The following is a 26,072-nucleotide window of genomic DNA, read 5'->3' as shown; positions in this document are numbered from 1 at the left end:
GGCAATCTGCACTTGCTGTCTTGCGCAGATATATCACAGTAACTGTAAAATAGTGAAGTCAGATGCCAGTAGCAGCTTAGCTGTAGTAGCAGAGAGATCAGCCCAAGCTGTAAAAACCTGCTTGAGGAGCAAAATAAATTTCCAGGTAGTTCATGATGAGCTTTACAATAACCTGGGAATAGCCGGCAGTCCAAGTAACTTAAAAGCTCGGCAGGGCATGCCTGTGCTACACTGGGTCGTCAGTGCAGACACACAGCACATTTTTCTTCTTCTTCCGTAACAGAAGTATTGGTGCTGTCATCTCTGTAAACCTAGTCAGAGACTCTACAGAAAATCACTTTCCTACCATTAATATTTACTCCAAAACATCAAATTTGGCATAGCACTTAGCCTGGCAACATGGGGACTGATCAGCTTTTTCATTTGTCACTGAACAGTAGCTCAGAAAAGAATTTGTATGTTATTCTTAAGTTTTGACAGGGGGCTGGGAGGGGAGGGAGGAGGTGGCAGTATGTCTACTATTGAGCGATTCACTTCATCTCACCGTACCTCAGCTGAGTGATCAGAACAGACAGTGATAATGCCGTTATAGCACCTGCTAATTAAAAATATAACCAATAAGCAAATGAGGACCTCAATTTTGTGTGGCAACCTTCCAGCCAATTCTTTAGCTTTCAGTCACAAAATCAAATCTACTTTCTAATTCCTGTAACAATAAGCTCTGTGGTCAGGTTGGCTTGTGCTGTCAGATCCTGAGCACACAGGCCTGACTTCCTTCCTCCCTGAGGACACCAGGGAAAAGCCAGTTGATTCCGAGCACTCTGTGCCAAATAAGTAGCTCACAGGCAAGAAGGCAGCCAACTCAGCTGAGCTTCCCTTCACAGAAAACCTTGCCCTGTCATGCTTCCTAATGGTGCCCAGGCTTCCCAAGTAGCACCATATGAAACTAGATTGGCTATGCAAGTCACAGAGGCAGGCCTAGCACAGCAGCTGTGCAGCTATTACACATCTTGTTCAGGTGATAGGGTTCCTCCTTCAAGATCTGCATTCCTGAAGGCTCATGCCATGAAAGCAGCTGGTCCTATGATGTGCTCATTAGCTTGCACTTGCTTTAATTAATTCTCCTCTGGAAACTAACAGGACAGTTTTTAAACAGACCTGGAGGATACTGACGTGTGGATCTCTCTGACTGGGTACCACTCTGCCTTTTGGAAATTCCTGGCAAGTCACAGGGTGACAGTCTGGGGAACAAAGTCCTTAGCTCTGCCAGGACTTTGTAAGACACAGTCATGATCCTCACCCAACTCTGAAGGCTTGGAAAGTCCTATTTCTTATACCTATGATTTAACTACAAAGTTGTGACTTTTCTGGGTGCAAAAACAATGTCAAACTACTCTTTATGGCTTCCCTTTTCAGGGCAGACCATTAGCTCATCGTTCCCTGCTACGCCATTAAAATGCTGGAACATGCATTTTTATAGGATGCTGGCAACAAGAGTCATGCAACAAAATCCCTGAATGTCATTACTATGAGCTGCCAGAATCGGCCTCTCGTGGCCCAAAACAAAATGTCTTTTATCAGTATGGCTTTTTTCCAAGTCTCTGCTGTCCAGCCCAAGGCACTAACTGGATTAAACAAAAACAATAAGAACAGCGGCAAAGAGAAAATGCTGTACAAAAGGAATTATAAGCAGGAAGAGAAGCAGAAAGTATCTCTTTAGACTTGAGATAAAACTGTGTTGTTCCCACCTGATTAAGCCTAGGACAGCTGTTTGTAATACAGCGCTTCTAATAAACTGCCTCCTGCATCTCCTCAGCTGTTTCTAAAGAAAGTTTTCACATGTATCCCTGACCTTCTGATTATTTACCCTACAAATCGCAATTATTTCACTAGTTTTTCCTTTTATACTTGCTGGATACTTGTTCCAGAAGTTGACTTTATGAAGGTTTCTGCACATTTTTATGGAGGATGAATGCAACCGTGACACATTCCTCACTACTTCCTACAAAACGTGTTCAGTATGGATCGCCTTCTTTAGAACCTCACCAGATGCAGTGATTTTGGATATAACTGCAGTATTTATTATTGATCTTTTAATAAAAGCTTTTAATCCCAAGATTGGAGGGTGAGGAGGGTGAGGGAGGAAGGTGATGGGGAACAAAAAAAAAAAAAAAAAAAAAAGAGCAAGAACAAAAATACTCTAACTTCCTTTAAAACCAGAAATCCAAGGCATCAGTCAACAGGTGAAAATGAAGCAATGTATTTTCATAAGAGCACAGCTAAAACACCTGTTTACACAGAGAGACCTACTGAAATGAACAGAGAGCTAAAAGTTTCAAAGAATGCAGACTCTTGTAATCAAAACCAAACAAAATGCAGACACTGAAATGCACTCAGACATGGTTGGCAAGTTCTGATTCCCACAGAAAAGATGCAGTTGGTCTCCTAAAATATTTTCCAAGCATGAAGTCTGCTCTCCAAGGGTGGAAAACCCATCCTAACACAGTAAGAATCATGGGATCCTCAAACTAACCTCAGATCATCAGTATCATATCACAGAATGGCTTGGTTTGGAAGAACATCGAGTTCCAACCTCTCTGCCACAGGCAGGGCCACCAGCCTCCAAATTTGGTACCGGACCAGGTTGCCCAGGGCCCCATCCAACCTGGTCTTGAACACCTCCAGGGACCAAGCATCCACAGCCTCTCTGTGCCAGTACCTCACCAATGGTATGCACAAATGGAAGGACACAGTGTGCTCTCAAGAGCAACTCTTGTGAGCACAAAATACTGACCAGATATTCAGATAACAGGGGCAGTACTGAGGCTACATCTGCCTACAGAATGAACAGCTCAAATCATTTGCGCATTTAAGGCAACTCAGTGTAATTTCTCACAGGTTGACAGAAGAGTGACAGAAAGTGTCCTCATAAATTGAATCTCACACAAAGTCAGCACAGCCCAAAAACACTAGCAGGCATTTTTTTTGGACAAAGAGCCCACAGTAAGAACATCTCCACCACACTGAACACTTCCTGATCAATAGAAGGTAGTTATTAATGATCTGGATTTAGACAAGGTACTTCAGCTTTATGCAGAAGTGAGAGACAACTCCACCATGATCAGAATAGCTCTTGTACACTGAAATCAAAAGACAGTTTGAAAAAGGGAGGGAAGGGGAAGGGAGGGGAGAAAGAGTAATCCTAAAACATAACTGAAAGCTGAAAAATCCAACAAATTTGCATCTCCAGTGTTTTTAATATATACATATAAAAAGCTAAGAATAGAACCAGAGACAAGAAGAAGTATGTTAGGATTGATTAATGCATCATTGTGTCTTCACTGAATGCCACTGTATCTATTTGCACTATAACTTAATAAGTACATTATACGTTAGAAATGTTATTGATGGCAGAGCTGCAAATAACCACCTCAACAAAAAGGCAGCAGGAAGTTCACTTAAAAATTATAAGTAAAACAGTGTTATTTTTCTGTTTAATTTTGTAAATTCTAGCAATTTTTTTCAAGCTATTTGTATCATAAATAATTAGCCTCACCAGGTTTTAATTATGAAATTCTAAACAAATCCCATAAGCAAAACTTATCCCTATCTGTCTGCTGAGTTCCTATTTGTAATTCCAGCTAATTACTTCCTCTGTCAGGAAAATAATCTTTAAAGTCCCAGGATGCCATGCAAGTATTTCCATCTCCTTCATTTTTTCTCCCAATGTTTGATACAGAAAATGTAAATTCATTTGGCTACAGTGGGAAGAGTAAGAAACTTGAAATAATCTCTGCACTGTCAGCATGTCTGTACCTTGTGTGCTTAATCCCCGTTACCATGGCGATATTTAATTGAACAGCCACACAGTTTGATTGGTTTATTTTAAATTGAAGTTTTTCTGTGGAACTGCGCAGGATAGCAGTGAACATTAGATAAATGGCTTTCAAAATATTGCAGTGAGTCATACTGCTGTCAGTGACTGGATTAATTTGAGTTCAGTTAAACTATTCCTTCACCTTAATCGTATATATATGACAACATACATAATATGAGGATTTTTAGCATTATATTTGGAAGCTGAGCATTTTGAGTATAATTAAGCACTATGTTATTGCAAGAAGGGCAATTAAAACCCAAATGAGAATTAAAATTCAGTAAGCTTTTGTTGTTAACATCAACTTGCTATGCTAAAACAAATTACCTTGGTGTTCTACAATAGTAACCCAGATAAGAATACAGTAGGCTTATATTTGATTTTCTTTATAGAATGTTGTAAATATATTAACGCAACAGAAATTAAACCAAAAGAAAAAATACAGCTTGTTCATTGCTGGCATCTATATGCCTCAGTATGCAGTTCAGTATTCTAATGACTTCTGGAAAGACATCAAATCATCATTACGATATTTCCTGCCCTGACATAACGTATTTGATAACTTGTTTTAAATTCTGTACATATGCTGTGAAGAGCTGGTCTACTTCCACTGTAGCCTTCAAACAGCAGCAACAAAATACTGTGACAATCCTCACCCTCTTTTTCTGCTCTAACCAACCTCCAGCACACTTTCCTCTTAATGCTGGGGAATTTCACCCAGCCTTTACAGCAAATGTCCCAGTTCCATTTCTACTAGACAGCTTTACTTTATTTACTTTTTTTTCATGGTTGTAGCCACCGAGACCCCAACATATAGCCTGTAATATCATACTATCTTCTCATTGTTTGGAGGTTGTTTGTTTTGTTTTGTTTTTTAAACATACTGTTTACTAGTGTAGCTCTATCTCATAGAATCACAGAATGGCTTGTGTAGGAAAGAACCTCAAAGCCCACCCAGCCCCACCAGCTCAGGCTGCCCAGGGCCCCATCCAACCTAGTCTTAAGTACCTCCAGGGATGGAGAATCCAGTACAAACTCAAACGCAGAGTCTCTTTGTTTGCATAACTGAAGACACCAGATTGTGACCTGAAATGCGACCTATGAGTTTCTTAGAAAGCACTACCAGACTCCCCTACAGACTCTACTTTGTTTGACAAAAGAGGTATTTTGAAAAGCAGACTCCAACTTGGGCTCTCATTCTCATGCAAGAATTAATTCATTTTATACTCTCCCAGGAATGGTATCTTAAAGTTCTGATGTAATGCTTACATAGATGCACTTTTGTGTGTACATATGCACAGATGAGATGCTGTTACACCAAAAGAAAACTCTTCTCAGAAGCACATGAATTCAAAAGAGAACTGATTCGTCTTCTCATCTTCGAACATAGTGAACCTGGGTCAGGATTCCCTGGCTTTTTTTTTTTTTAAGAATCCTGGAATCATTAAAGTTGGAAAAAACCTCTAAGATCATCTAGTCCAACCATCAGCCCATCACACCATGCCCACTAACATTATCCCTCAGGGCCACATCTCTAAGTTTCTTCAATAGCTCCTGGGACAGTGAGCCCACCTTCCCCCTGGGCAGCCTGTGCCACCGCATCACCACTTTTTCCGAGAATTTTTTCCTAACATCCTGAACCACTCCTGGCATAACTTGAGGCCACATCCTCTCATCCTATCGTTGTTACCTGGGAGAAGAGACTGATCACCATTTCATTGCAACCTTCCTTTAAGTTGTTGCAGAGAGCTCCCTGGTCCTAGGAGGATGTTCAGCCCTATCTCCTTTGGGCTCTCTTTTAATTATATATAGGTTCTACTCCAAAATTTTTACTCTGTTTCTCAATCCAACTTAAACACACAAAAGTTAATACTCTTCAGGATGCAATAGCTCTTTCAGTTTTATGGTGTCCTCATCCAGTTTGTGTTTGCAGAAACACTGGGGACTAGATCAGAAGCAGAGTACACATTACAATTTAAGTGTCCCTGACTATGTAATAATAGAGATCTGAACTGAAGAATTCCCTGTGCTCCACTTAGGTACAATTACATTCAGGCTACTCAAGGCAAAGGATAGTGACTAGACCAAGGCTTCTCTTCTAAGCAGTCCCATTTTCATGTGTACCTTTTTGCACAGCTCTCCTCATCTTTTCAGTAAGAGAGATCCTCTTGATTCAGCAGGGATCATTGCCTGTGTGTGCATAGGGAATTTGGAAAGGACAAGCCAGCACACACGAACTGAGCAGCACTGCTGCGGCTGGGTCCCAAGTCACTGCACATGAACTGGTTTAGGTACAGCTGCCTGGCAGCACAATGAAGCCTCTATTCTTCCTTGCTCCAGTTAAAATAAAATTACCCCACAGACCAGCATCTCCTTGCTGTTATTTCCTCCATTAAAGAAATGATTTATCCCAGTCAATATCATTTTGTCCATCATTCATATGCCTGCCCTATTTACGACTAGAGCAACAGTTCCTCACGCAGGAAGAGCAATCGTTAAAACATCATCTCTTTTCAGGAGGTTGAGCTGATTTCACAAGGCTTTCTTTTTCAGCATGTGCCAAACTTGTCTTAGGCAGACCACTGACACAAGCAGCTTACTGTATAATAATTCTTCTCTCCTTTCTAATTATTCAGGTTTGCTTTAAACAGCCGCTTGTGGACACCCATCCCTGCTGCTGCTCTTCTCGTCTCTCCCCACTCCCCCTTCCACCAAACAATCCTGTCCTTGAGCAGGTCAAACCCTTAGCAACAGAAAGCAACCCGAAAGGAGCAGAGTAGCACTCTTTCTTTCACAGCACACTATTCATATCAACAGTCCATATAACGAATGAGGGAGTAAAAAAAAAAGAAGAAAAGAAAAAAATAAGAATCACCATACCAATCAGACCTGTTGTCCGCCTGGTCCAGTATGCTTTCTCTGACAGTACCCGCTTCAGAGGAAGGTGCAAGAAACCTTGTAATTATAGAATAACCTGATTAATACAGGAAGTTTCGTCCTAGCCTTAGGCAGTCAGCAGCTGACTCACCTGCTTGTCTGAAACATAAGAATTTCTATCTGCTCTAATTTTTTTTTAAATCCTATGTAATTTAACAGTGGAGGACTCATTACAAATGTACATTTCTAATCCTGTTTTGAATCCTTCTAAGCATTTTAGGTTTCACTGTAACCTGTAGCTAGGAGTTATATTTGCTAATTATATAGGTTGCACTATTTTTATCATTGTTAGACTGACTGCCATTCAATCTCATTGGATGTCCCTTTTAAGGCTGTGGGAATAAGTGGGCCAGAGAGTGCGATGCCACTGCCTGTTTGCTCAGCCTCTCACCTGGGAGAGGAGATGCTTAGAGAGACAGCCTGAAGTCAGCCTTGGGATCAAGGCATTACCCTGGGATGCGGACAGCTGCATCCATATCACCAGTCTAAAACAGACTGAGACGGAAACAAGCCCTCTTTCTGACACCTTGCCTAAATGTAGGTGCTCCCATACCAGCCTGGGGGGACAGAACAGTAGCAGTGATTCTGCTCATTATTTTGCAAATGTCGTAGAAATCCTGCAGCCAATCCGATCAATATCTTTTTTTTTTGTATCTAGAGCTGAATGAATGCAGTGTATTTAGCAAAGTGCTGTAACAAAATCCCTACAGGCTAGAAGGTGGCTCCTGTGGAACTATACATTTAAGCCTCCACTAAGGTAGACCAGAAGAACAAATAGCAGTGTTCTTTTCAAAACCCAGGAAGATGAAGAGCACTGTAACCACTATCAAGGCCTCCACTACATGGCACATGCTCTGTTTTCAGAATTTTTCTGATAGAGCAAACCCCAGAGAAATAGTCTGAGAAAGGACTGAACTACCAACAGGTACAACCTGCAGACTTATGGAGAAGAAAGTTGGAGTAGGATGAGCAATATTAGGGGAAAAGAAAAACAAAAAAAAACGAGTAAGTAAATGGTTTGAACTGATCCTCTTCTGTGCTTATTTATTTTGAAGTAAATTGATTAGCCTGCTGTGAGCCTAATTTTTGCATCTGGTATAAATTAGTGCCCTTAATAAGCAGGATGCTTCATTGATATTGCCATTAATATTATCAATGACTGTGTTCTGTCATCCCACACTGCTGGCCAGCTCTGAGAATGGTGCGTACAGAAAGGAGTGGCTGGCAAGACAGGATGCATGCAGCACATATTGAAGAACTTCATCATTCAGAAAATGTGGATGAATTTCCTTTTTGACACACAGCAAGCAGTGGAAGAGTTAGAGACAGATTGAAATAAATAGGTAAGTATTTGAGTATAGGAGAACATCCTATTTTGTCTTTGTGGTTGGACTAGATGATCTCAGTGTTCTTTTCCAACCTTAACAATTCTACGATAAAGAAATATTGTACAGTGTATGCTTTGAGATATTGCAAGCTGCACTGGCTACTAAAGAACACCAACACATCATCTCCAGTTTACAGATAGGACTAAAGCTGTCATTCAAGAATTTCATAGTAAGCTTGTCAGTGAAGAAATTAGCCAAGCAAGGACAACCAAAATGCAATGATTTCACAATCCTAAATTCATGGAGCTAATAACACCTGAAAAATAATGTATCCTAAGGAAAAAAAAAGTTTTCAGAGACATCTGGAAGAAGCCTGGAAGTTACTAAATACAAAAGCACCAGTAAAAAGCAACAGCAGGCACTCAGGATGTCAGAATATGTACTGCCATATTTCAACTAGCACAGCAACCACATCATACCAAAAGAACAGGAATTATTTGAATGATAGATCCACAAAAATATCAAAAGACTGAATACCTCAGGAATTAAATAGGAACCAAAAGGTCACAACTTTCCATGGCAGCAAACTTCAGCCTGTACCTTAATGTACCATTGCAGGGCAGCTTAAGGCAACACAATCCCGTTGTCACCATGTGCTCCTATCAGTCAGGTATTTCATTGTGTCACCTTATGGCATCTGCCATGCACTGAATAGGAAGTTGAACCTGCTGGTTTCCAGAGGCTTCTTCCACTCTCAATTATCCTGAGACTCTATCTGACCGTGCATAGGACTGGCTGAGATTAAACTGACATAAAATTCACTGCTTTCTCTGCAGGATTGATTTCTTATTAGCTTTTGCCAGTTTATTTCCCTGTATCAACTCCTCTCCAGATCTGACGAGCATTAAAACTGACACAAGGGAAAGGGTGAAACTGTGCAGGTCAGACAGTTGGTAAGACCACAGCAGTGGAAACTTAGGCAAGCTGAAATTGCCATGAGGCTAAACAAAATGGACAAAACCAGCCAAAGTACTCCTGCTTTGCATATCCCCCTGAAACATCCAATTACTTCAAATACGTTCTTAATAAGATTCATGCTTCTATTAGCATTGAAGAAATTTCTCACTGCTAAACGCCACCCAGTATGGGTAATAAATGTTTAGAAAATGATTATGTATACACTGCAAACTATTTTATATTGAAGGTCTAGCTTAATACAGCCTGTGTTGTACAGAAATATGCTGGATAAATACAAGACGACTGCTCTTCTCTCATACTAAAATGAATTACTTATCTCATAAACCTATTTCAAGTAAAAGTGGCAAGTTCAAAGAGAACAGGTAAAGTTTTGCAACTTTAATTTACCATAGCCTAAACTGAAGAAAAGTATTTTAGAGGTTTTCAGACCCCAGTTGTGCCATTTGTACAGAGAGGTAATGGATTGATAGTGACATTCCAAAACATTGTGATAGCAGACTCTTCTCACAGTTTTACCGAAGTGCTGCCTGGCACAGGGAGTCCCACCGATCAGCTCAGGCCATAGAGGCTTTCACAGCTTTGAAAGAAACCAAATTTGCGTCAGCACAAAGAATAAACATCTCTTCATATTCCCGCCTTAAAGCATTTGCACTGACACTATATAATTACTTTTCCTTTCACATAGAGATTCTCCTGGATTCTCTATTCCTCCCACAATTTCAAAATTACAGTATGTCTGCTTGCAGTTGAATGGATACGTTCATATGGCACTAAGTAAATTATTTAACTAAAAAGCAGTTAATGTTGCTATGAATTATGTTATTTGCTCGCATAGAACTCGTGTGCACATTTCTCTGTTATAATACCTGGTTTACACATCTTTAATCAAAACCAAGCAGAGGATTTGAATTGCTTTTTCTCCTTCAGTGTGATGCAATTTGTTAATGTGTTTGGCTATAAAAACCCTCGGAGACAATCTGATATGCTATCTCACTGATCTTTCTTCTTCCTTTATTGACATAACTGTCAACAATCATCTCACTATTTCATTTCTAAAATCCAGAAGCAAAAGAAGAAGGGAAGAGAGCTTCATACTGTTTTCATTTACATAGTTTCATTTAGTGGTAGCAAAAATAGTTGTTTTGAAAACCAAGGAGGGCTTTTCTTTAGGCAAATAATTAGAGACAGCTCCTGTTTTTCAGATAGTATGACTTCATTACAGTTGGAATACGTTCAGCCTTACTAACAAAACTGTACATCAGCTTTCAATACAGACAACTGCAAGACATTGCCATAAAGTAATTTAGATGGGTACAAATTTGATGCTAAATCCCCAAATAGATCTCAAGAGACACTGCAAGCCTGATAAATTTTTGGCTTTTTACAGGCTACGCTTGGGGATTCTGGACATTACTAAAAGAGCAACTGTGACATGCAGAAATATGTGATAGCATAGAAGCTAGAATTTTGCATCGTTGGCTCCTTCTGTGGATATTAATGCAAAGAAAAAGGAAAAAAGGACATTTCCTTTCAAAAAGGGACTCTCTCTACAGAAAAGGAGTTCTTTCTAGTTTCCCAGCCTACTTAACATTAGAAGGGAGAGCTGTCTTACAGAGAGACTTGGCCAGGCTGGAGAAAAGGACAAGCAAGAGCTGTGTGATGCTTAACAAAGACAAGAGCCAGGCCCTGCTCCTGGGACAATGCACCCAAAGAGCCCAATACAGGCAGGGATCTGTGTGGATGGGAGATGCCTTGCTGGAGAGGAACTGGGGGCCCTGGGGGCCCATAACTGAACAGCAGTCAGCAGCAATCATGGGATGCAAACTGCACCCTGGGCTGCATCTATGGGAACAGAGATAGAGATGTGATCATCCCACACTACTCAGTGCTTGTCAGATCACACATGGAGCATTGCCCATGCAATTTGAAAAAAAGATGTGGGCAAATCAGAGAGTGTCCAAATGAGGCCCAAAAAGTTGTTCAAAGGGCTGGAGAAGCACTCCTTTGATGAAAGACTGAAGGAGGTAGATCTTTACACCCATGAGAAAAGAAGCTTAGCATTGTATTCAGCACTTGAAGTCTTGCTCCAAAGATGACAGAGGATGTCTCTTCACAGTGAGCCACAGGGAGAAGACAAGGGGTAATGGATTCAAGTTGCACTAGGACAGGCTCCGTCTTGATATCAGAACAAAATTTTTCAGTGAGAACAGCCAATGACTGGACCACAAACCTATTTTGCAGTGCAAGGATCCACCACCTTGATTCTGCTAAGTTTTGAAAGGAGAATTAAAAGTGGCACACAGAAGAAAGAAATGTATGAAGAACATGAGAATAAAGTAATACCTAGATAAATGTGCGGCTCTTCTAGTAGGTATCTGCAAAGCAAATGAGGCTTCTTTAGAATGATCTAGGCCAAAACGAGATACCATGAGAAGAAATGATCACAAGCAACAGGAAATAAACATTTGTACCTACAGACCTGACCTGGAACTAGGTCTGCAAAGTTTAGGTAAAACCAAGGCTAGCCGTTAGACCACCTCTGCTTGGTGAAAAAGTGACTATTTTGGTAAAGCTGTAGTTAGCAAGGCAAAGAAGAGCTATTCCATGGAAAAGTTTTTGTAGTATCAGTCTGCGTTTTCAGAGTGAAGGTCACCCGATCGGATATGTAGGAAGATCCTTGCTTTCTCAAAAATCCTCGCATCTGAAGCTCAGGAAAGATTTACCCCTAGAGTGTGTTGTACTTTTACAGCAGTTACTGGTGTTAGAACACTTGAAATTTGTGAAAAACCACAGCCCTCTCTGTTAAATTTCTGAAATAATACCACATAATTCATGTAATGTTTGTATTACATTGCTTTTGTTACGTATTTTAAGCAAAAAGGATGTAATTAATCAAGTGACAGTTGCCGTGAAGCTTGTAAGTTTTTCCTGCTCCTAGAAAATTCACAGACCGTAGGAAGCGGGTTCAGAGGCAGAGGGGTTTTTTTTTGTGATCAGTATCATTGTCACCCTGAAAATGAACTACAGCAAATGGCGCTTTGCTAAATCTGTGTTTTTTATTAAATTATTTTTGAAAACCAAGGCTAAGATCTTGTCAGTTTGCTTCTATGATTTGTACCTGCAATCTACATTCAGAGATAAATGGGAGCCTAGGGCCTCAAAGAGAATTGCGAGCAAGCACCTTGCAGCAACACAGAAATACAGAAACAAACTGAAAACCAAAGTAACATCAAGAAAAAAAATCTGACACTGCTTTTGGCATCATTACTGCCTATTTTGGAATCTTGTTCCTAGACTCACTTTTTCTGCACTTAAGAGAGGGTTATGGCACATCAAGGTACTAAAAGGCAATCCAAAAACCCAAACAAAATGATCATTATCATCTGCATGTTAGAAAATGCTCACAGATTACAAAATTAATGACAATTAATGCTTTTCATTCTACGCTTTTCATTCATTCTAACTGCCACAGCAGTTTATAGTTAGCCTAGTAGAGCATCTTGTTATGTGACCAGTGAGAAAAAAGGAAGAATCCAATGTGGTGCCTGTCCTCATAAGCTGGATATTATTGTTCAGACGATTCTCAGACAGGCAGAGGAGAACACACTGAAATTCTGCAGAAAAAAATCTAAGCCCCTGAAGAGTAGTTTCCAATATTGAGAAAGACCTACTGCACTCCAGGCAGGTTGCAGTTACTCACATCTACATTTGCAATTTTAAGCGGTGCAGGTTCCCTCAGTAATTAGAGTAACAGAAGTAGCACAGTCCCATCAGCACAGTGCTTTTGAGGCTCACCTATACTTCTTGACAAGCCTAATTAGTTCAGGCAGAAAATCTATGCTAATATAGCTGTATTGTGCCTGGCATTCAGCACCACATTGCCCAGCACTGCACCCTGTGTCTCACAGAAAAGCAGAGCAAAATACTTTTAACAGAAAGAATGTGGCATTTCAAAGTCAGCTTTGAGCCCTCATTAACACAGACAACTAGCTTCAATTTGGACATGTCTGAAGGTTCTCTAAACCCTGAAAGCCTTACTCTGGTTGCTTTCAGGTTACCGCACAGCTACAAATATTGCTTGGGCTCCAACAGTAATTGCCTCCTGAGAAGCTGAGGCACGCACTGGGCAAATGGGGGAGGAATGCAAAGGAAAGGAAAGGGGATCTCACCCTGTGGAATTATTTTTGATTAAAGATCTTGAGGAAATTTAGGACTTTTTAATGCTGAATTTTAAGCAAGTCTGATCCCTGTACTGTGTTAAAAGAAGGCTGCAATTCTCAAGAAGGAAATTTTAAAGCATTTGCAAGTTTCTAATCAGAATGGTAAACATAAAAATTAATTAATAATTGGGGAAACAAACAACAACAAAACATCCTTTCACACGAGCAGAATCTATACACTGGCTTTGAAATGATACATAAGTAATTAATGCTTCAGCATCAAGCAGTCATTCTATCTTACTGCCTCCCATTCTTAGCAAAGGATTTCCAAAGCCACATAAAAGTACTCAAAGAGCACACTGTTCTTTATCCAAGCCATTTAAGTAATTTTAAGAATAATTCTGTACAGTTTTTACTGGGAAAAGGAAATACAGTTTTGTTTACGATAAAATCAAATTGACATTTACTTTGTAAACCTTTAAATCCAGAGTTAAAAGACTATGGGTAACCTAACAATTAGAATAGTAACTATATAGGATCAAAACAAGTGCCTTGTTAGTACTAGCATAATGAATATATTAGACAAGCTACAAGAGCTCACATTGCAGAAATGGAGGAGAGTAGTTAATCCTAGTCAAAACTGACCTTTTGTCTCAGTCTTTAAACATGGCATTTTTATTTCTACTTTTTGTTAATGACATTTGTTGCAATTCTTCAGTGAATTACAGGTCCTTATATCAGTGTTTGCTTGGGTAAATTAAATAACCAAGTACCAAAACATTGCTTAATAAAAGACAAGGCTCAGTGAAATACAGCCAAAGCTATCAGTTTGCAATAAAACAAAGCAGTGAAACGAGAACTGCGTAAGGCTGAAATTGCAATTAGGATGCCAAGGAAGTACTGTCAGGAGTAGTGCTGCAACACCATGCTGAGGTGTGCACAGCTCCCACTACCCACTTACTTGATGAAGTAGTCCCTTCCATCTCTGTTTGCCGTCATCTCCCATCCATAAGGTGTCCCCTGGTTCAAGCTCCAGGTCCCTGACGGATGAGGCCAGCCTGAAGACTTGTTCCTGTGGCTGCAATTGGAGGGAAGAAAAGAACATGTGACTTGTCTGCTGTATTTATTCTCTACATCTATTTATTTCAAGTCATTCACTCAACATCTCAGTACTTTCCAAGTTGCGAAAAATACACTCAGAATTCAGCCAAGCAAAAACAGGCCAGCAGGCCTACTCATACTTGTAATGTTCTTCGTGGAAGTGGAAAGAAGACCATTTCCAAAGACCATTCCAATGGTCTTTGAGCCTAAACGTTTAGCAGGTGAAAGCTGTTACACACTGTCAGTCCCACAAACACAGTACTCATTTGTAATAGTTTCCAGCACAGGGAAGGAGGAGCATTTCCATTCATTGCCATCTCCTGTTTAAATGCCCAGGGACAGGTATAAGCACCTGTTCTCACTGCTAGCATTGTTGCCTCATGTGACAGAATGAAAGACCATCACACTACTGTTTGTGTATGGATACTAAACTGATTCAACATGAAATGTTGTTGCAGTTGATCATTATCCACTAATTCCTTCCTCCGGACAACATCTGAAAGGCTGCAGTATCTCTATGCACACACTCATGTATCACCGCTTGAGCACTCTGCTAATATCCAGCTACTGAGCATGTGCCAAGTCAGACCATCTTAAATAAAACAGCAGCTTTCACAGAGTTCACTTAACTCAGAGAAATTCAACAGCTCTGCAAAATGACAGTATTTCTCCACAGGTCTGATAAATTCTGTGCAGTGTGATCTACTGACTCCACACACAAAAAAAGATAGTTAGCAAAAATCCTCCACAGATTCCCATAGGAAATCCAAACATTCACACAGAGATTTTGCCCCTCACTTGCAAGAGTTAAGCTAGATTTTACATACTCACACTTTTGCTGTGGGACTTACAGGACCAGAAGGCAACAAATAAGTCTGTCAGCAAAATTAATCAAGTCATGGATAGCTGTGTATGACTCAAAAAAAAGAAAATGAACTGGAAAATGAAGTAGAGTAACCAAAGATGCTAAAAACCAGATTTGGCTGTCATAGACAGCCAAGATGAATCAGCAAGGAACATCAACTACAACCTAAAGCCTAGAAGTACAAAACAAAAGATACAAAATAAGAATATGTTTAAAAATAGCCACCTTCTCCCTCTCTTTGATCTGCCCATGAAATATATTACTGCTTAGTTTTTCTTACTATATTTATGTTAAATTCAAATACTAGTACTGAACATAATATCTGTTCTCCTAGATAGAGATGTAAGAATTTCATTCCCATGGAGAAACAGAAGGTAATATAACCTGATGAACACATTTGTGGAAGAACAGAATTGCTCTCTGTGGAGAACTCAACAATTCATTGCAAATTGCTAAACTCAACAAAGTTGTACGTAGTTAATCTTTCCCAAAGGAGGAATGCATCATTAAAAACAAACTAGCTACTTCCCCTCCCCCTTTATTTCAAGGATTAATCACTACTGAGAACAGATAGGGTGCTTCAAAACATAATTTACATGTAAAGTAGAGCATTACAATGAAGAGCTAGATATCATCTGATTTACCAATTACATTAAGTACTCTATCTTCTAGAAGTAGAAAAACATTTCTGTTAGCATATTCAAACACTGCTATTTGCCATAGGACAGGGCCTAAGTCTAATATTTGAACATGAGAGAAATCTTAATAAAATGACAATTACTCATAGTGAGCTTGACACATAAATGTAAAATATGCTACACTTCCTTGGATAAATGTAACTAACCCATTCCTGATCAAAGGAATTAATTAAAAAACAGGCATCTGAGGTAAGAAAACAAGGTTTAAAGGTAACTATTTTCAACAGTTTCTCATACAGATTCATGGGTAGTTAAGCTGCAGCATTCATGCTTCTCATTATACTTGACTGACCATTCTACAACCTAAGAGCGACAGCTTAACTATCTCCCTAGAATTCAAACGATACTTAAGATCATTTTGGACCTGAAATACTGCAGTTGGCTAAAAAACAAGTAGAAAGTAACATATTTTACCCAGATTATAAAGGCATACCCATACATTTAGTACTGTTCAAATTAATTAAAATACATTTTCCAGTGTCTGTGTCAGTTACTCCATCTGAAAAAAGGGCACAGGGACATTTAAATTCCTGCATAAAGCACATCAAACTTCAATTACAAAAGAATGTGTAGGAGTCCACAATAGTAGTGATGATCAATACTGCTCCTTTCTGCATTCAAACCGAGGGCTTATCTTTTTATGAATTATAACTTCAGCAGTTTTTAAAGTAAATTTAATTCCCCTGAAAACCTCCCTTGGGCCCTTGAATTGCTATTGATGACAGAAGCTCTCATATAATGATGGGTACTAACAGCCTTACTTATCTACAGACATATCTTCTCTTGTCCTCCAGACTTTCTTATAATCAGTGGGAAAGAAATCAGCATTTGATTGGATTCACCTGTCTGTCTACCTGTATATGATGATATCAGACGAGTACAAACACTGAGGTGGCTCAAGGTGGGGGAAAACAAATACCCAACAGAATGCTTGCTATAGCTGTTTGTACAGTTCAATACTCCACACTCATGTCACATCAATAAAACAAAGATTTCTTCTGTTCCAGTATACATAAAAATCCAAGGTGATCAGCACTGGTGATTCCCAGCATCTCAAACAGTAGAGTCTCAAAAAAAAAATGAGATGACAAATCTCGTTATTTGACTCACTTGTTGAATATTATTCTGTTTGTCTGCAAGGATTCTATTCAGTGGACAGTGCTAGGCAAAAGATGGCAAGGAAGAGATCAGTGCTTGAAGGAATATCAAAGCCTCTTGTAGGAAACCATAAGAAGGCCAGACATTTCACCCAGGAGGAGCACAAAGCCATTTTGGCAGGTTTTAAGTCAGGGGGCTGCCTTGCTATAGAGGAAGACTGTTACGAGATTCCAGTACAAACCCTGCACGTGATCTCGGATAAATCCCTCAGCTCTCTGATCACCATTTGCCATTCCTTCCCTCACAGGCAAAGGAGGGGGAGCACACTAAGATGGCCCATGTCTCTGACAGATGTTTCTCGAAAGTGGAAAGAAATACAACCTCTACCCCAACAAGCCTGCCTGTGGAGGAAGCTCCAGCACTGCTATGTCATTGCTTGCTGTCCATCACCATCCCTGCCCTCTGCAATCACACCTGTTGCTGCAGCACATGCCACTGCACAGCTCTTAGGTACATAACTTCATTGAAAGAACCTAAGCCAGTATCACGCCAGCAGAAAACTGAAAAACAAGGTGATAGCTATGATGTCGCATCAGCCTTCTGTTGATACCTTGTAACAGTAGAAAAACAGATCACTTCAAACTGCTTCACACTGAACAATCAATTCATTAAATACTTCAAGTAGCACATAAGGAATCAATGTGCCCCGTGAGGCGGTGTCATACTGGGAATATAATAGCTACACCACAGCAAAGGTCTTAAGGTCAACCTATTTGCTACTCCGTGCTTGAGGCATGGCTGAAAAACATGTTCACATGTCAAGTATTCTGTACTTGACATCAGCAGTATGCAACTCACATAATATTCAAAATGCACTAAGCATAAACCATGGTGCAATAGGAAGCAAAAGCCTGCAAATAGTACCCATCTCTTCTTAAAAATCAAAACTAGAACAGTTTCAATATCTAAACTCTACTATTAAGATGCCATGGACAGCAGGATCTAGATAGCCTAAAATAGAAATCCTAATAGATAGTCTAAAATAGAAACATTGCTGTTTCAAAAAGAATTTTAAAAAATCAAGTATTTAAATATTATGGAAAACTGAATACAAAACATAAAGTAGCATTTGCAGATTCAGACAACAAGCACGCAATTTTATCCAGAACTTCTTTTTAAATATAGAAACTGGAGATTCCTCTTGATAGATCTTTGTTATAGAAATCTTGACAGACTACTTAATTACACCACTTTATGGGCCCAAGCCTGTAAACTATGTTACAAATGCGATGTTTCCCTGAACTGGTGGAAATGAAGCTTCCAGGCTGCAATTTTCAAACAACATGAAGTGGCACTGACACAAAGCAGCATTCCCACCCTCCTGTAACCAGTCCTCCTTCACATCACAACTGCTCTTGTGCCAAAACAAGTAAACTGGATCACCTTAAAACCAGTGGCTAGATTTTCACTTGGGTTCATCTCTGCCTCTTCCATGGCCTCACAGAAGGCCACATGGCAGCAAAAATGAAGGATAGGACAAAACCTGCCTGCTTCAGATATTCCTTGGGCAAAAACAAGAGAGCACTTAAGTAAAATGGAATGTCCCAACTTTATTTAGTGTACTTAGAGTCTACTGAGGCATAACACTTGCTAGATAGGAATATGATGCCTATCCATCCTGAAGACAGACACTGTGTTTATGTCCATCCTTCTCTGCAGATGGGGGATACAAATATTCTTCTTTCCTTAGGAATGAAGTTGGACACAGAGTCAGGTCTGCTTGATCACTGGAGTAGACTCCATTCCCTTGCCCAAGAACTCCTAATCTGCTGACAGATTTCAAACAACGATTAAAAACAGTAGCGAACTTGAAACTTTCCAATTTTTTTCCCCTAATGATATGAAGAAGGCAGAAATCTGGACAGTGGTCTTCAACTCTTGTTCCCTGCAATCTCAAGCAGCAAGTATCCTGGCACCATGATCTCTCTACATAGGTCTGGACTGATGAGTTCTGGTTAACCCCTTGAGGCCAGAGTCCAAAGTAGATAGATGAAGAAGTCATAGTACAGAGTTTATAAACCCTTCCTCACTTTCACAATGCATCTGTCTTTTTCCCTTCCTGTTAGGAGAAGAATGAAGAGTAGTGCTAAACCATCTGAGTTGATTCCACTCTTCCATTTCTCTTACCTAGGTCAGCCAAATCCCTTAGTAGGCAGGAAGGGAAGGCACTGAATTCGTTTATTTTTAAGGGTACCGCTCCTGTTCCACTGTTTTCACCTTTACTGATTGACACTGGAGTAACAAAGGTATCACAAACACCTGGCACTTTCTGTTTGATGCCCTCTCACTCTTGCAGCGATGGTTTTCACAGGCTTTGTCATTCTCATTGTCATCGTCTGAAATTCCTTCACTCCTGTGAGTGTTGAGACACCAGTTCAGGCCTGCACTCATGATACGGCATAGCTGGACAGACCCTGAAGAAACTCTAAAGTAGGCATTTCAAGAAGGAGCTGAAGAGCACTTCTAACATGTAGGCTCTCAATGAAGAGCTAGATTCAGTTCTATTCTAAAGCAGTCATGTGAATTTGCAGTCTTTCTACCTATTTTGACTAGGTCTACAATGACTGAGATTTGGAACTTCAATATTTCACTCCATGGGGATATCAAAATTTGAATTTCATGCATATGAATCTAAAGATGAATTCTGTGTCACCCTCAAAAGAAGCCACTACAACGAGCACTGAGATTCTATCTTTAAATTCTTATATAACATAATAAATCATCAATTTTTATTATCTGATTATTTATTCCCATTCCATACCCCCTATGCTTACCACTTGGATATTTAATGTATTGGAATGTATTTAAATTCTTGGTTCTTCTCACAGTCTGTGCTTATTTACACAACTTCTTCATCTCTGATGATGTATCTGCACAAGAACATAAAAACCAGTTCCTCTGTCACCCATGAACTTGTTCAGAAATCAGCCCCTCACCAATCCATTCCAAAAGGAACACACCCTAAACAAAAGCTGCACTGTACTTTCAAAAGTTGTTTGTGAGAGAAATGGGGCTCCACAGCAGCCCCTGGTATTTAAGTCTAGCCTCAACCAACCATAGGAGGTACCAACAGGAACACTAGAGGCATGTCATTTTTGTATTATTTTTTCTTGTAAGTAAGAATGAGACTGTGCTTGCAACACAGAGTTCAATAATAGTATCTCTGTGATATTTAATCTTCTACTGCCTCAGGAATAGAAGCCTGCTTTCTCAATCTGGTTCTCACTCCCGTCCTAGAAGACTACAGCACTATGCCTACTTTGATCCTACCTTTTTAATTTAAAAAAATAAAAATAAAAATAAAAAGGAAGAAGCAGGGAGAAGAAGAAATTTGGAGACTTTGCAGATAGACTATCAAGAGCAGTCATCATACCCAGCTATCAAAACACTCCTGAGAGGCACTGTACAATAAGACATACTAATGAACAGTAATTTTCTGATTCAAGATCAAGAACATTGCAAAGGTTGATGTTTCTGCACAAAGCCCCACAAAACCTCATAGAAGCAGTTCTATCACAGAGCACAACAGAGGACAATGAACTGCCCCAGATGCACTTCATTGTATTAAGAAAAAAATCATACTGGGCCTCCTACAGCTAAGTCATGTAAATAGAAGGTGACCTCTAATGACCTAATGACTGGTTTTCTTGTTTAGCCATGCAAATGAAATGCTAGAAAAATATATTTTTGCCATGTGACAACTGTCTGCCTCAGTAATCCTACAAGACACATCCATGGTCTGGACAAAGGCAGAGCAATGTTACAATGCATTTCACACTTATTCTGAATTTCTGCCCAGATCACGCATAGTCAAATACAACATAAATGCTATTCCTAGAACAAAGAAAAGAAAAAAAAAGAAAAAAAGAAAAAAAAAAAAAAAAAAGAAGAAGAAAAAAAGACACCTCTCGCCTTCTTTGAATATGGTGTTAACTAGTGCCTTCTTTAGTTATTATTTATAATCATTATTCTATTTTTAATTTAATAGTGAAAATTATGAGTAAGCCAAGTTCTCTGAGAATCATGCAGTCATAGAAAGCCTGGTTGAAAAGGACCACAATGATCATTGAGTTTCAACCCCCCTGCTATGTGCAGGGTCGCCAACCAGCAGACCAGGCTGCCCAGAGCCACATCCAGCCTGGCCTTGAATGCCTCCAGGGATGGGGCATCCACAGCCTCCTTGGGCAGCCTGTTCCAGTGCGTCACCACCCTCTGTGTGAAAAACTTCCTCCTCATATCTAACCTAAATCTCCTTTGTCTTAATTGAAAACCATTCCCCCTTGTCCTATCACTATCCACTCTTGTTAACAGCCTTTCCCCCTCCTTTTTATCTGCTCCCTTCAAGTACTGGAAGACCACAATGAGGTCTCCCTGGAGCCTTCTCTTCTCCAAGCTAAACAATCCCAGTTACCTCAACCTTTCCTCATAGGAGGAAATCTAGATGTTCAGAAATTGTGTCCCACTGTAAATATTGCTTTCTTAGTAAGAGGATCTAGGCAATAGCTACTCCTCATACTCTGGATAGAGCAAATAGCTCCTGACTTTTTTTCCCCTCTTCCAGTCTTCCACTACAGATCCTCTCAATTATTCACAGTTTCACAGAGTATAAGCCATTCTTACTCTAAACCAATGCTAAGGGATTCACTCAACCTTGAGTTCCTTTGGTGGAACAGAATAAAAAAACACAAGTATGACCCCAAACTTCACAGTAGACTCCTCCTGGCCAGATAACAATCAAGTAGAGGAAACACCTTTGTAGAGAATCCTGACAGCCTTTTTTTTTTTCTTCTTTTTTTCTTCTTCTTTTTTTTTTTTCTGTAGATCACCTGAGCTTCCAATTCCACGGTGCCTAAAACTGGGATGTCTAAATGACAGTCTATACCTGGGTGGAGGATAGGAGGTATTCACATTAATTCCTCCTCCACCTGCCATTGCTGCTGATCTAAAGCAGTGAGATAATGAGAGCTCAGTGTCATGCAGTGGATCAGATCAGTAAGGGTTCTCTTTTACCAGGGATCACCTGGCTGCCAGACAAGCAGGGAAACACAGCAGCTGCCCATCACTTGATGGCGAAAAAAGGGGCAGTTTCACATGACTAAGAAAAATTGCCTTCACCTACTTCACTTCTCTACAGAAAATCTGCACAGCTTTGTCCATTAAGAGCAAAGAGAAGTTTCTGCTGGTATATATGCAGATATGTGCCTTGAGACAGACTCAATGAGCATGTATCAGGAACAGATGGAAGCCCGAGGTGTTTGCTTGGGCCAGTGAAGTTGATTATCACTTTCATTATCAGGTTTGGGATTAGTCAGAACCAGAGAGGTCAAAAAGAATACTCTGCCTGACATGGCAGCTTTGCAAAATGCATTGCTAGTCCTAAAACCTGTAGGCTTGTGAAGACAGATTCTTGAGGATTAGGGGCTGCAGATGATGTCATGGACTCCCTCACAGTCCGTATGTTTCACTATGTAACTTAAACTAGAAATCTACCTATACATAGTATCCACAATGCTAGCTAAAAATAATTTACCTTTAGGTCTATTATGTATTCATATTAGCCTCTTCATCAGCTCTCATCATTTCAGCAACAGACTTCTGCCTCTTCCCCTTACAGAACCTCGCGTTGTAAAAGCCAGAAAGGATTCTAGGAAGCAAATTGTGATTTGTACTCAGCTGCCTGAAAAAGGCTCTTCCACTTTTTGTACATCACTAAACACTGATGTAAACCACGTGAAATGGTTTTCCTATTTTAATGGGGATTTTGACCGTAGGCTTTCATAGGTTTACTCAGTATTTCTGGGGGTGAGGGGGAGGGCGGAAGAAGAAAATGAAGAATATTTGGCTCTTTCACATTTAGTGAGTGGTTTATTTGTATTTCTTTCTGGATTTTCCAGAAAATCTTTTTTTTTTTTTCTTTTTCTTTTTTTTTTTTTTTTTTTTCCTGAACAGATCAGAAAACTTTACCAACCATATAATAATTACTATCTTCCTAAAACCTAATACCTGCAATAGAAATGTTATCTAGCTCGCTGAATGCATTGTGACAATACTAATAGCTTAATGCAGTGCAGAGCAGAACACTGGAAATGCAATGTTGTCTTCCCCCCACAGTGGCTCAACTTCAGGCATGTAGTCACAGCCTGCTCCTGCACCCTGAATACTTCCTTCTTGAAGAAGGTCTGGCCTTCCTGGACTCCTCTGCCTTTTAGAGCCACCTCTCGTGGCACTCTGTCAACCAAGTCCCTAAATAGGCTAAAGTCCACCCTCTGGAAAGCCAGTTCTCCTAACTGCCTTCCTTACTTATCAAGGATCAAACCCTCCATGATTCTGTGTTATCTATGCCTAAGGCAGCCTCTAACCTTTACATCACACAGAAGCCCTACCCTGTTTGCAAATATCAGGTCAAAGAAGGGTATCTTCTCTAGTCTGCAATCTGATGTATTTTATTTCCAGCATACATCTGAGAAGTTCAAGTCCCCTCATGAGAACATGGGCTACTAATAGTGAGATTTCTCTCGGCTACTTACAGAACTTAATCTACTTCTTCATCATGGTTGAGAGGTCTATGATAGGCTTCCATATCTGCATTATTGGCCAATTAGTAACCCCCTGAGAAACAGCACACTTAAAGAATATTTTGTGTAATAATCAAAAGTTAACTTTCCACTATTGTTATAAAGTCCTTATCCAGATATGGGGTTATTTAAAACACTCTAGAAATAGACCCACTTATGAAGCCAAGCAAATAATAGCAAATTCAAAGTGGATGAATTACTGTTAAGTCAGCAACAGTAGGTTCCGATGCAGAGTTATGCTGCAAACCAAGATGCATGCAGAACCAAAACAAACATTAACAAACCCAAAAGGACAGTTTTATTTTTAATTTCTCTCCTCCTTCCTTAGACTTAATGGCTCCAAGAAGAGGGAGCCAACAAAACTCAACGAAAATGCCCTCTTTCAAACGTGTCTAAAAATATTGATATTTTCATAAATATAAACTGCTCCATCAAACACTGATACCGTGCTCTTTGTTGCTGTTGCCATGAAAATAGGAATCATTACTTTCAGAGCAGGTACATACATCACTTGCTTTGTATATTTTTACTCCTTTTTGCTTTCCCTCTTCTTCTTTTGCTTTTTGCTATTAAACTGTCCTTATCTCAACCCATGAATTTTACTTCCATTTTACTTCCCCCTCCCCAGTCCTGCATGCAGCCTTGAATGAGTGAATGGCTGTGTTGTGCTTAGCTGCCTGCCAGGCTAAACCACTACACTTAAAACTTATCTTAAGAAAGAAAAACAAAACCAAAACAAAATTAAAAGAAGCCACAACAGGGTAAGCTTCAGCATTTTACAACAACCACATGTACGCCAGAGTACAAGCAGCACCAACCTTTTCTACCATTTTAAAATCACATTTTCCTACTATCCTGCCATACACTGTAGGCAGGAACGATCTCCACTGAATTTTCACTCAAATTTGAGTCAGTAAAAACTCAGCACAATACAGAACTAATAGCATTCTCTTAAACTTCTGCCAATGTCATTTCATTACCTGACCTCACTTTTTCTTGGCAGACAAAATACATGGCGTGATATCAAACTGGCTCTTACCTGCATTGCAAAGGATAGAATTTCTCAAGAAAGTTGCTACAGAACCAGGAAATCAAGCATCAGGTCAGCTTATCATTTCTTAAGATTGTCAACTTTTAATTAAAATCCACTTTTAGATTCTTCATCAACCTAAATATTTAGATCAGGCTGTTGTTTTGTTGTTTTTTTACTTATCAACAACTCATAATTCAGCTCTCAGAGAGAATACTGTTCTCAAGAAAAATCAGAAAAAGCAGCTTTTAAGATACCACGTCTTCACAAAAGAGGGACTACGCCACTTAGAAAAGATAAACTTCTAATATTTTATCACCTCCCATTAAATGTATTAAAGCATTATATCATAAAATAGCCTGTAGCTGGAGCAGAAATGCTAGAGATATTTTAATTACATATAAATACAACTACTTTTCCTGAGTGTGTCATTTTATGATTACTAAGACATTAAAAAGCAGAACTTATCTGCCTCTTTATGATATTAGCCCACAATTTACATAAGATGTTGTGTTGTCTTCGATAAAAAAATCTGAAAGATGAGGGCATTAGCACTGACATTTCATTATTCCACTTCTAAAGTTGGTTAAAATACATTTTTGTACCCGATCCCAAGGGCTTGGAAAAATCTAGAGTTCTTCTAATGCTGCTGTTCCCAAGCTGCCACGAATAGACAAGAAATATTTTATCCACGCTCTGATGATTCAATAATCGAAGACATACGTAATTCCAGTCCATAGCAATATATACTTTTTCCTTCCCTCTTTTGTCCTGCCAGCCCTTGAACACAAGAAGTGCAAGGCTCTGAGAGCCCATCTCACCATGATGTGATGCTGAGATTACCCAATCATGCGCAACAGAGGAGAATTTAAAACATGGAGTTTTGCATGGAGCTGCAGAAGCCAGACTTGGAAAGCAATGATAGAATCTCTGCTAAAGAGAAACAAAGGTGTATTCTAAAATGAGTTCACGTGGTTGCACCACTTTCTTTTGTTTGTCCTTAACATTAGCAGTGAGCCTTACAGTTTAACTGGACTGTCATTTCTAATACCAGCTGCCTCAAACGAATGGGCCCATGGCCCACAGTCAACAGCAAATGCTACCGCTGAATGACAATGCAGTGTTTACCCTACATCAGCAGGCTACTAACTTGTATGTGTCAAAGGATTACAGGAGAAAATGGTCTGGAAGAGAGGGAAAAATACATATTACACTACCAACTAAGTTGCCTAGAGTTACTCCTGAATAGTTGAATTCCATTACTATATTCTATTAATCAATATAAAATTGCTTATTCTGTGTTTTTGTTTTGTTTTGTTTTTTGCTGTTATGTGGCCTATATCCTTGTTATTTTTGTATCACCAT

At 39.6% G+C, this 26,072-nt stretch overlaps 1 protein-coding gene across 3 annotated transcripts in view; it reads right to left on the bottom strand.

The window, feature by feature from the left end:
* FRMPD4 (FERM and PDZ domain containing 4) overlaps positions 1 to 26,072 on the bottom strand; it is a 299,804-nt gene that overhangs the window by 107,707 nt on the left and 166,025 nt on the right. For 2 of the 3 annotated variants that reach the window (XM_042867631.1, XM_042867632.1), the window contains exons 1-2: positions 24,066 to 24,109; positions 14,242 to 14,358 (exon numbers count right to left, since the gene is read on the bottom strand). In XM_042867631.1, the coding sequence (XP_042723565.1) occupies positions 14,242 to 14,358; positions 24,066 to 24,109 (161 nt within the window). Of the gene's footprint in view, positions 1 to 14,241; positions 14,359 to 24,065; positions 24,110 to 26,072 lie in introns of those variants that run through there. The other variant, XM_042867630.1, reaches the window with a different exon arrangement.

Source organism: Lagopus leucura, unplaced genomic scaffold (genome assembly GCF_019238085.1).
Source record: "Lagopus leucura isolate 7727_CA_CO unplaced genomic scaffold, USGS_WTPT01 Super-Scaffold_100001, whole genome shotgun sequence".
NCBI lineage: Eukaryota > Metazoa > Chordata > Aves > Galliformes > Phasianidae > Lagopus > Lagopus leucura.
Note: the sequence above shows the minus strand (reverse complement) of the source record. Positions and strands in the feature narration are given on the sequence as shown.